Source organism: Bufo bufo, chromosome 3, assembly GCF_905171765.1.
Source record: "Bufo bufo chromosome 3, aBufBuf1.1, whole genome shotgun sequence".
Classification (NCBI taxonomy): domain Eukaryota; kingdom Metazoa; phylum Chordata; class Amphibia; order Anura; family Bufonidae; genus Bufo; species Bufo bufo.
Genome location: NC_053391.1, coordinates 611,215,716 through 611,227,974, shown reverse-complemented (window position 1 = coordinate 611,227,974; position 12,259 = coordinate 611,215,716). Strand labels below are relative to the sequence as shown.

Genomic DNA, 12,259 nt, shown 5'->3' with positions numbered 1-12,259 from the left:
AAATCTGAGTCTGAGACAAAAGTCCCAAATATGGAAATGTTGCAAATATGTTTCAAAAGTCGCAAATATGTTTCAAAAGTTGCAAGTGCGGCAGGGTTGGCTGAAATGGCGCATTTCAGTTTTAAAAAGTTTCATTTTAGTGCTATTGGCAGTAAAATGTCGCAAATCGAGAGAAATAGGCAGATAATCAAGTTTATATTAAAAACTGGTGTGCGCCTTTTTATAAATGAGGTGAAACAAATCTCCTCTTTTGATTTGTAATGTTAGTATTTGTTTGGCACGAATTACGTCATTATTGATAAATGTCCCCCATTGGGTAAAATATTTTACTAAGAAGCAGAAAAAAAAAAAAAATAGGTCACACATTTACCTTTTCAGTTCAGTCAAGGAACTTCCTTGTAGAAGTGGAGCATTCCTAAAATTAAGACTGATGCTTGAAACCGAAGAAGAAATCGTAATCTCCGAGTCTGAATGGGAACAACATCTCTTTTTGGGAACAGAGATGGAAGCGGCCTCCTTTGCATCAGCTTGCACCACAGAATCCTGACCTACAGTTTTCATGAAAATCCGCCCTGGAAGGGAAAGGGTAAAAAAACAAAAATAACATAAAGTTCAATATATTCTGTTCCCAAAACTGCAAATATTTAAAGGGGTTGTCTCACTTCAGTAATTGGCATTTATCATGTAGAGAAAGTTAATACAAGCCACTTACTAATGTATTGTTGTTATCCATATTGCTTCCTTTGCTGGCTGGATTCATTTTTCCATCACATTATACACTGCTCGTTTCCATGGTTACAGACCACCCTGCAATCCATCAGTGGTGGTCGTGCTTGCACAATATAGGAAAAAAACAAAATCCTATATACGCTCCCATGGTTCCAGCCACCAGAGAGGCTGATGCTTTTTCCTATAGTGTGCAAGCACGACCACCACTGATGGATTGCAGGGTGGTCTGTAACCATGGAAACGAGCAGTGTATGATGTGATGGAAAAATGAATCCAGCCAGCAAAGGAAGTAATATGGATAATCACAATACATTAGTAAGTGGCCTGTATTAACTTTCCCTATATGATAAATGCCATTTACTGAAGTGAGACAACCCCTTTAACAAAATACAAACCGGAAATGGCAAAAATATGGTGGTTTCTGCTCAAGCTTTCAAAGGAAGGGGAGCGACATGCAGCAAAATAGCCTACAGCACCAGAATGTCTAGTGAGGGGCAAGGAGAATTATTATTTTTTGCCTTGGAACAAGATTGAGTGAATTGGTACAACAATAGACAAAGCAGATAAGATCCGGGAAGGCTGTGGCGGTGTTACATTGTGGTCGACATCTATAGAAATTTAGGTGAACAATTACTTGCCTGCATAGATGCACACGAATGTTCCTTTGTCAAGATCGTCCAGGCATCGTAACCCCCAGCCCTTTCCTCTGGTTTTGAACACCTGGAGTCGCACCTGAAGGCCGTGCTGTACAACCCGGTTTTGACACATCTTGCGGTTGCATTTACATGATACATTACATTCATATAGTCTGCATTAAAGTGCACAGCTTTATCAGAGCAAACACCCAAACGACTGAACTGCTGCTTAAGAAACAATGTATAAAAGCACAGGGACATTCTGTTTCACAATGGTCATAAGCCCTGATACTCACCCGGTTGGTACAGGAGATGGCAGTCGCTTATATTTATAACCTGGTGCTAGGCCTCTTTTTGGTGATGTGACATCTGTACCAAGTTCACTGGCAGTAAGCTGAAGACAAGTACATTTTGTCCTAGAGAGAAGAATATATTATATTACACATGATCTAGAATATTACAACATTTATTTCAAGCTGACAGCTTAGGAGCGTGTCCTTTCTGCTGCAGCTGGTAGCAGTTGAAGGATGGAACTGAGCATGTGCTTCCGTCTCAGTGAGCAGGACAGAGAAATTGGAAAAAGAGCAAACAGCAGGTGGCGCTATAGACCGAGATTACATTGAATAACTTGAAGGGGTTGTCCAAGTTATTTATATTAATGACCTATCCTCAGGATAGGTCATCAATATCAGATCGGCATGGGTCCGACACCCAGCACCCTCTCCGATCAGATGACTAAAGAGAAGGCGCGCACGGTGCCAGGATAGGTCAGCAGGGGCTCGACACCCCCGCCGATCAGCTGGTTGAAGAGAGTGCGCTCGCCGTCGCAACAGCAGCAGTGACCGGGTGTAATTACAAGAAGCCGTCCCATTAACTTCAATGGTGTAATTATACCTGATCACTGCTGCTGTTGCGACAGGTAAATAATGGAGAGGGCAGCACTGCCATGGCGCGTGCCTTCTCTTCAACCAGCTGATCGACGGGGTGTCGGATCCCCGCTGATCTGATATTGATGACCTATCCTATAGATAGGTCATCAATAAAAATAACTTGGACAACCTCCTTAACAGCTATACTAAAGTTGACACTAGGGAGGCTCGTTCCCGTCGCGGCCTGCTATTGGTTGAACCCCCACATGTTTTCATCCATGCAACGGGAAGATGCAGCGGCGGCCATGCCGGCATCAGAAGCAACGTGGGTGCCAGGGAGCAAGGAAAGTACAACCTCAGTGAGGGGCCCAGGCAAATGGGGGGCTTTATAGATCTTGGATAACCCCTTTAGGCTCCATTCACACGTCCATAATAATGGGTCCGCATCCGTTTCGCAAATTGCGGAACGGGTGCAGACCCATTCATTCTCTATGATGACGGAATGGATGCAGAGAGCACACTATGTGCTCTCCGCATTTCCAGAGCGCACCGTCAATCTTCCGGTCCGCGGCTCCGAAAAAAAATAGAACATGTCTAAGAATAGGCATTTCTACCTTTCTGTTTGATATGGTGGCAAAAAGATCTATCTCCGGAATCCCCCATAATGCTGTGACCTGGTTAAGAACCCTCTGATCTAAGGACCACTCCCCCTGGTTTAGATGGTGACGACTGAAGAAGCCCGCTTTCACACTGTCCGAGCCCTTGAGATGCACCGCACAAAGAGACGATAGAGAAGCCTCTGCCAGACTGAATATCTGATGGGTAAGGGACATGAGTCCCTGAGCTCTTGTACCTCCCTGCCAATTGATATAGACTATAGCTGTTGTGTTGTCCGAGTAGATCTTTACATTTCTGCCCTTGATAACCAGAAGACTCTGTTCCAGGGCTAACTTGATCGCATTTAATTCCTTGAAATTGTGAGACTGGGATAAGGCTTTGCTGTCCCAGCTCCCCTGCAACAGAAGGGACTCCACATGGGCTCCCCAACCGGATGGACTCGCATCTGTAGTCAAAGGAAGAACCGCTTCTCTGATCCACGGAACCCCTTTTTGAAGATTCTCTAAATTCATCCACCACCCCAAGGAGCTCAGAGTCCAGCGAGAGTATACATCTGTCCCATTCCTGTAGAATCTGAAGTTGTAGAATTCTTGAATGATATTGGGCTGATTCTACTCCTGGAAATCGCAGCAGTCATGAGGCCCAACACAGACATGGCCTCTCTTAGGGTGACAGACAGGTGCGAGTGAATGTGTTGGACCCTGGACTTGATTTGTAAGGCCTTCTGAAGGGGCAACAGACACTTCTGGGCTCTGGAGTCTACAATCAACCCTAGGAAGTTGCACCTCTGGCTTGGACATAAACTGGACTTTTCTAGATTTATCTCCCATCCTAGCTGTTCTAGAACTTCTTTCAGACAATCTGCCTCTGAAGGGCCCAATACGATTGGGACACAAGAAGAAAGCCATCCAGGTAAGGTATGATGACTCTCTCTTTTAATCTTAGGCCTTCCCTTACCACCGAGTTTATCCAAGCTCTGTCGGAAATCTCCTGCCACCGATGTGAAAACAGAAACAGACGACCTCCGACGGGGGCCTGGCGTCATTGGGACTGTTTCTTAGAAGCATCAGACCCGGAAAAAAGAAACCCCTTATTCTTTCTAGTGACACCAGAAAACTGCTTTGCTCTTTCCTTTCCCTTAAACCCTTCTTTATTAAATCTAGGACGGAAAGATCTCCTAGGGAAGTTGACTAGCAGAGGGAAAACCTTTTTTCTTGTCGGAAGCCTTTTCTGAAAAGTCGTCAAGGACTGGGCCAAACAAAAACTCACTCTGACATGGGATAGCGCAAAGCTTAGCCTTAGAGGAAGCGTCCCCATTCCAGCCCTTTAGCCAAATAGCCCCACGGGCAGAGTTGGATAAGGCCGAAGCCCTGGCGGAGAATCTCAGGGAATCCGCAGAGGCATCAGCCAAGAAATCTAGGGCATGGTTTATAATAGGGAAGGAGGCAAGCAACTGCTCCCTAGGGGTACCCCCTTTAATGTGGGTCTCTAACTCTCCCATCCATACCTTTAGGAACCTAGCGACAGAGGTAGCAGCAATAGCAGGTTTAAAGGCTGCTGCAGAGGCCTCCCAATTTTTCTTTACGTAAACTTCTGCCCTTCTGTCCATTTGGGTCCTTAAGGGAACCCATATCTTCAAAAGGTAGAGAATTTTTCCTGGACATCTTAGCCACAGGAGCATCCAGCTTTGGGGCCCTATCCCAGGGGACGGAGACCTCTTCATCAAACACCTAGGCCCTCAAACAGAGTCTTGCACAGATTGCCGAGGTCTTTGATCATCCAATCCCAAAGTAGCTCTAACCGCCTTTATTAGGGAGTTAGTGTTCTCAGTATGAAACAGCGGTTTCCCTGTGGTCTCGTCCTCAGAAGAATCGTCCGATGACAAACACTCTCCTTCTTCCTCCAACCCAGATAAAATATCGCTGTCACTGGAGGGGGAATCTTTAGATGCAGCAGCATAAGAACAGGGGTGACATTTAATCAAACCGCAAACCGACTCTCTGACCTCATCCCTGATCATCTGCTTAATACTGCTCATCAAGGATGGAGCTTCCTCCTCCATTAACTTGCTAACACATCCTTAAAAAGGGGTTTAGCCCATGCAGAGGGTAGCTTCTTTTTACAAACCACACACCCCCTTTCTTTAGCTCTGGAGGTCTTCCTGGAAGACTCCTTAGACACCTAGGCACAAACAAACATAACCCCATAAGAAATACTAAATTAGAATCTGCTGGGGAATGACCCCTCTTACATCAGTAACACGGTGGGGTATCATTGGTGGTCTCAGCGTGCTGAACCTGCTCCATTCCTTACACAGCAAACTCAGCCGGAATGGGAAACTGCCAGCTCTTCAATCCGCATGGCAGTGAGCTGGCTGGGCATTTTGTCCTCGGCGCGCACTGCCGGCTCCCTCTCCTTCCGGTCCGCAGTGTCGGCTTCCTCCCACCGCCGCACCCGGAAATGCAGACACACGCAGGACGGCGGCCGAACATCCGAACACGGCCGCAGAAGACCCAGAAGGTACAAACCCCCCCCCAGGTCCAGGGAAGGGGCCGGAAGGTGAGGGACAGACTCTGGAGCCCAGAGTCCCCATGGAGACTTACCCCGCTCGGGGTAACCCTCCTCACTTGCATAAATTACCGGGGGCCCCGCAGCTCTAATAGTGTAGTGTATCGGCGATCCAATTCCTTCCTGCCTCTTAGGACAGGAAACAGAACTGGAGGTGGAGGGGAGGGCCCCTCTTTTAAAAAGGCGTTCTTGTTTCCTGTCCAGAGGAGGAGGCGGTCTCTCCTGGGGTGCTGTCGAAAGAGAAAAATTGCTTTACGGCAGCGCCACGGCCCATAGACACAATGGTCAGGAGGGGACCTCATTGACTTCTATGGGAGAGTTTTTAGGCATGCTCTGTGACCTGTGCAGAGGTCAGGATGGAGCTGATAAGCTGTGGTATTCCCCATTTTAAATGGTGGATGCCGTCTTATCTATACAGAGGAGATAACATTACAGGCATGATTAGAACGACACATAAGCAGATAACTGCAGTAAAGTGATCTGTACAGGCCAAGAAGTCGCGCCAATTATTAGGCTTAGTGGTCAATGCGAAAACAGCAGGATTTATGGGTTTTTGTTTAAATATAGATGACTTGGAAAATTTAAAACAACATCACTAAAAAATCTTTAAAAACGTTGTTTAGCGTAAAAATATGCTTTAAAAAAAATAGATAATGTTCTGGTGACACTGTCAGCAGATTTGTACATGAGACTGGCTGACCTGTTACATGTGCACTTGGCAGATGAAGGCATCTGTGTTGGTCCCATGTTCCTATGTGCCCGCAATGATGAGAAATGTGTGCAGAGATGTTTTATTATATGCAAATGAGCCTCTAGGAGCAACAGGGGCGTTGCCGTTACACCTAGAGGCTCTGCTCTCTCTGCAGCTGCCACATCCTCTGCATTATGACTTTAGGAGAAGTCAGGGCCAGGTACGATTGCGGTTTCACTGCCTGCCCTTGTCTTTTTCTCAGCAATGTGGGTACATATAAACATGGGAGCCAACACAGATGCCTTTAGCTGCCAAGTGCACATGTAACAGGTCAGCCAGTGTCATAGATACAAAACTGCTCACAGATGCTCTTTAGAGGACACCTCCACCACCCACAATTGAACATGTCCCCTTTAATAACTGCAACAAGATCTTACAAATCCTGAAGAATTGACACAAAGTATATTAGAACCCACATCCCATATGATAATAGTACTGCTGTTTCTAATCCTGGACAACCCGTTAAATGCCGGAGAATGCCCTTCAGTTATGAATACATACACATCCAAGCAGCCGTCAGTACAGTCACAGCATCCTAAGAACAGGTCGGTGAAATTATTGATGGAGTATCCTCGTGGCCAAGACGACTTTCTGTACGTAAAAGGAGCTGGCCTGGTGTCATCGATCTCATTGCAGAATGGGACCGGCACCAGCTCTGCATCTTTGCTTATATCGGTTTCCTGAAAAACGACCTGGTTCTTGACAAGGTCTCTATCCAGCTGGAGGTTAGTATTGAACGAGAAATGATCTAGAGATAAAAAGCGGCATTTAGTCTGAAAGAGGTAAGAGCGCACATCGTCAAAGTCCCGGAGACTCTTTCCACAGGGGGCTTTGTAAATCACGTCATGCCTTGAGCCGAGACTGGACTTCGCACGTCGCCTCTGGAAGTGACACATAACTGGAAATCGGAGAGGATTCTCTCTTTTGCTAAAGTACGGATTGACATTAGAGAGGCACATCTGCCCACAGCTGTGCTTCTCATAAGGGACACTTGTCGCAAAAGCGGGCATTACATCATCATGGGGCTCCGGTTCTGAAAACCGTAAAGTTTCCTCTCTGTTTAAAAGAGAAAAGAAGTTTAGTTCTTTAGGTTCTTTAAAAGGGGTTTCCAGGATTATTTTTTTTTTTTACTGATGACTTATCCTCTGAATTAGGTCATCAGTACCTGATCGGTGGGAGTCAGACATCCGGGACTCTGCTGTTTTGAGAAGGCAGCAGCACTCCTGTGAGCGCGGCGGCCTTCTCCGCGCTCGCCAAGCACCGCGCCATACATTGTACAGCAGTTGTGTTTAGTATCGTGCTCAGCCCCATTCACTTCAATGAGGCTGAGCTGCTCCTAGGCCACATGACTGATGAACATTGCACAGATATCTGCAAGCACCAGCCTTAGGGCTCATGCACACGACAGTATTTTGCGTTCAGTATACTGGACGTTTTTTGAGTTCAGTATGCGGAACATATACTGAACCATTCATTTCAATGGTTCAGCAAAAAATACTGAAGTGTCTCCGTGTGCATTCAGTTTCAGTATTTCCGTACCGCGAAAAGATAGAACATGTCCTATTCTTGTCCGCAAATCACGGTGCTTGGCTCCATTCAAGTCAATGGGTCCGCAAAAAAAACTGAACACATACGGAAATGCATCCGTATGTCTTCCATATCCATTCCGTTTTTGCTGAACCATCTATTGAAAATGTTATGCCCAGCCCCATTTTTTCTATGTAATTACTGTATACTGTATATGGCATATGGAAAAACGGAAAGGAAACACAACGGAAACAAAAAAACTGAACAACGGATCCATAAAAAACGGACCACAAAACACTGAAAAAGCCATACTGTCGTGTGCATGAGCCCTTAGAGGCAACTATAACCAGAATGAGGAACACTACTCAAAGGGATAAAGATGCAGAAGGCTTATGAAGATCCAGTGTCACCAGAATACAAAACTGAGATACTCCCTTAACCTCTTCATTACCGTAGTGTTTACCCACGCTTTTCCTTACTAGCCCAATTTTTCAGTTTTAGCAGCAGGCCCATCTAACTACAAACAACTAATTCATTTCGGAGCCAACCTACAAGTATTTGATATTACTTTTCATGGGACAACTTAGACCTTTCTTTTGGGTCATTAGATGACAGATATGACAGATTTTAAGCTTTTGGAACTTTTTTTTTTTATCTAAAACAAATACGGTACCTATATTTTAGATTTTTTTTTTATCAAAGCACACAAAGTCTGTTGTACTATTGCTAAAACAATTTATATTTTTTTTTAGGAATGAAGAAGTGTGTAGTCTGACTGCTATACTATTACTAGAACTAGTAACTATAGCTATAACTTATTTTTTATTTTACTTTTATTAATTTCTTAAAGTTATTTATGGGGTAATTTATCAAACTGGTGTAAAGTAGAACTGGCTTAGTTGCCTATAGCAACCAATTAGATTCCACCTTTCATTTTTGACAGCTCCTTTGGAAAATGAAAGGAGGAATCTGATTGGTTGCTACGGGCAACTAAGCCAGTTCTACTTTACACCAGCTTGATAAATGACCCTATTAATTCTTCTTACTTTTTATTTATTTTTAATGAAAAAAGGGCAGCAAGACGTTAATTCACACACTGCAGGTTCACATTTAATTTTACAGCCAGTAGGGGGTGCTCTCCACTCAAGAGGAGCATGCCCCTGCCGGTTTTTGTGACTTTACACTGCGATGGACCGCTGTACACAGTGATGCCACGCAGGGAGACCACTTTTGCTGTCGCTGGGATACTTACTGTGAGCGCAGCTGTCTAATGACAGCACGGTCACAGGCAACTGCAGCGCCACAGGGACGCTTTTATACATCAGGTTACAGATAAGAGCTTACCCCCACAATGTAAATAGTCGTGCGGCGGTAAACAAAAGGTTAAGCAAGCTGAGCTTAGTAGTGGATTGGGAGCAGAGTCACCAGTCCGCTGATGACTCTGCTCCCAATCCACCATTACAATCAGCTTGATAAAGGGTGTGCGAGCCAAAATCATCAGTGTTGTATTCTAGTGAAACTGGATCTTCAATAAATCCAATTGTATCCTTATCCCTTTGAGTGTTGCTCTTCATTCTGGTTATAGCTGTACTACTGGTGATCAGTGACCGTGGATGTGCACCACTTTTTCCATATGGCCACAGGATGAGCAACGGTGCTAGGCAAACGTACTATGCCCGAAGCCCACACTGCAGAGCTCTGAAGCCACATCTCCGACCTCTGCAGGAGTGAATTTTGGGCATTGTACAGTGTCCTCTGGTTTCTGGATCTCCTGCCTTCTCTTTCAAATTTCATCAGTAGATGTGGATTGTTGTTTTAACTTTACAAATACTTTGTACATATCTTGCCGATGTTAATTAACGTGATGTTTTCACATCCAAAGATTAATACAGAATTCTGCAAGATTTCTGTCGTCAGTGAACATTTGACTGTAGGGGCCCAGGCATTATCCATGCTGCTGGAATCTGTTACACATTTCAAAACATCACAATTTTCACTCTTACTTTGGAAATTCCATTAGTTTCCATAGACTGAGTGCCAGTGTCTCCTCACTATTATACTGGCATGTGTGAGCTGCGATTTCTGGGTGAAAAAGCAGTTTAACCCCTTAAGGACACAGCCTTTTTACACCTTAGGACCAGGCTATTTTTTAAAAATCTGACCAGAGTCCCTTTAAGTGCTGATAACTTTAAAACGCTTTGACTTATCCAGGCCGTTCTGAGATTGTTTTTTCGTCACATATTGTACTTCATGACACTGGTAAAATGGAGTCAAAAAAATAATTTTTTTTGCACCAAAAAATACCTAATTTAACAAAAATTTGGAAAAATTTGCAAATTTCAAAGTTTCAGTTTCTCTACTTCTGTAATACATAGTAATAGCCCGAAAAATTGTGATGACTTTACATTCCCCATATGTCTACTTCATGTTTGAATTGTTTTGGGAATGATATTTTATTTTTTGGGGATGTTATAAGGCTTAGAAGTTTACAAGCAAATCTTGAAATTTTTCAGAAATTTACAAAAACTCAATTTTTAGGGACCAGTTCAGGTCTCAAGTCACTTTGCGAGGCTTACATTATAGAAACCACCCAAAAATGACCCCATTTAAGAAACTACACCCCTCAAGGTATTCAAAACTGAATTTGCATACGTTGTTAACCCTTTAGGTGTTGCACAAGAGTTATTGGCAAATGGGGAGGAAATTTGAGAATTTCATTTTTTTGTCTAATTTTTCATTTTAACCCATTTTTTCCACTAACAAACCAAGGGTTAACAGCCAAACAAGACTGTATCTTTATTGCCCTGACTCTGCCGTTTACAGAAACACCCAATATGTGGCCGTAAACTACTGTACGGCCACACAGCGGGGCGTAGAGGGAAAGGTGCGCCGTATGGTTTTTGGAAGGCTGATTTTTATGGACTGGTTTATTTACACCATGTCCCATTTGAAGCCCCCTGATGCACACCTAGAGTAGAAACTCCCTAAAAGTGACCCCATCTAAGAAACTACACCCCTCAAGGTATTCAAAACTGATTTTACATACGTCGTTAACCCTTTAGGTGTTGCACAAGAGTTATTGGCAAATGGCGATGAAATTTGAGAATTTCATTTTTTTGCCTAATTTTCCATTTTAACCCATTTTTTCCACTAACAAACCAAGGGTTAACAGCCAAACAAGACAGTATCTTTATTGCCCTGACTCTGCTGTTTACAGAAACACCCCATATGTGGCCGTAAACTACTGTACGGGCACACAGCAGGGCGTAGAGTGATAGGTGCGCCGTTTGGTTTTTGGAGGGCTGATTTTGCTGGACTGTTTTTTTGACACCATGTCCCATTTGAAGCCCCCCTGATGCACCCCTAGATTATAAACTCCAAAAAAAAAGTGACCCCATCTAAGAAACTACACCCCTCAAGGTATTCAAAACTGATTTTACAAACTTTGTTAACCCTTTAGGTGTTGCACAAGATTTAATGGAAAAACGAGATTTTTGTATAACTTACCAGTAAAATCTCTTTCTCGCTCTTTCCTTGGGGGACACAGAAGACCTTGGGTATAGCTCATCTCCATAGGAGGCGTGACACTAAGTGAAGACTGTTAAGCCCCTCCTCCACAGCTATACCCTCAGCCTGGAGAGAGAGACTGCCAGTTGCGTGTCCAAGCAGTGAGAAAAGGCAAAGTCCAACAAGGAACCAACAAGCCAACTACCCAACGGGTAACACAAACTCGGAAACCGTGTAGAGAAAAACAATGAATGGGTGGGTGCTGTGTCCCCCAAGGAAAGAGCGAGAAAGAGATTTTACTGGTAAGTTATACAAAAATCTCGTTTTCTCGCCCAGTTTCCTTGGGGGACACAGAAGACCTTGGGACGTTCAAAAGCAGTCCAAAAGGGGAGGGACCACAGCTCCAAGGCGAAGCACCCGAAGGCATCAAGGAATCTCCGCCTGCAGACCCAGGCGGACCAAGGCAGCATACGCCGAAGCCAGAGTATGCACCCCGTAGAACTCTGTAAAGCGTGCACGGAAGACCTGTGGCCGCCCTGCTCAAATGCATGGCCGAAGCCCAATGTCTCCGGCCCAGGAGGCACCGATCGCTCTGGTGAAATGAACGGCGACAGCAAAGGCAGAATTCTGCCCTCGGTGCGGTAACCTCAGCAATAGCCAATCTGATAAGGCGGAGGAAAACCACCCTGGAGTCCGTCAACTCTAAGTGCGGACCTCCAGGAAACCCAAGAGACCAAACGTCGACAAGAGTCGGAGATCTCCAAGTAAAACCGGCAAGGCCCAAACAACGTCCAAAATCGGTGAAGTGTTGAAGCGAAAGGCAAACACCACCTTCAGAAGGAAGGAACGGGATGTAGAACAGCCCTGCCCTGGGAAAAGACATAAGGCTCAGAACAAAAAGGGGCCATTCAGGCACCAGTCAGAGACACGACTGATACGGAAACACAACCGTACAGGACAGACGGGGTAGAGAGAACTTCTGTAACAGCTCCAAGGACAAGATTGGAGCACCGAGAGCTCAGTATGAAGTTCCCAGGGCGATACCGAAGGACAGT

The 12,259-nt window shown here is 44.8% G+C and overlaps 1 protein-coding gene across 1 annotated transcript in view; it reads right to left on the bottom strand.

Annotated features, from left to right (window-relative positions):
* SETDB2 (SET domain bifurcated histone lysine methyltransferase 2) overlaps positions 1 to 12,259 on the bottom strand; it is a 56,515-nt gene that overhangs the window by 19,941 nt on the left and 24,315 nt on the right. Inside the window, exons 6-9 of the mRNA XM_040426023.1 lie at positions 6,672 to 7,226; positions 1,661 to 1,780; positions 1,368 to 1,537; positions 371 to 572 (exon numbers count right to left, since the gene is read on the bottom strand). Of these exons, the coding sequence (XP_040281957.1) occupies positions 371 to 572; positions 1,368 to 1,537; positions 1,661 to 1,780; positions 6,672 to 7,226 (1,047 nt within the window). The remainder of the gene's footprint in view (positions 1 to 370; positions 573 to 1,367; positions 1,538 to 1,660; positions 1,781 to 6,671; positions 7,227 to 12,259) is intronic.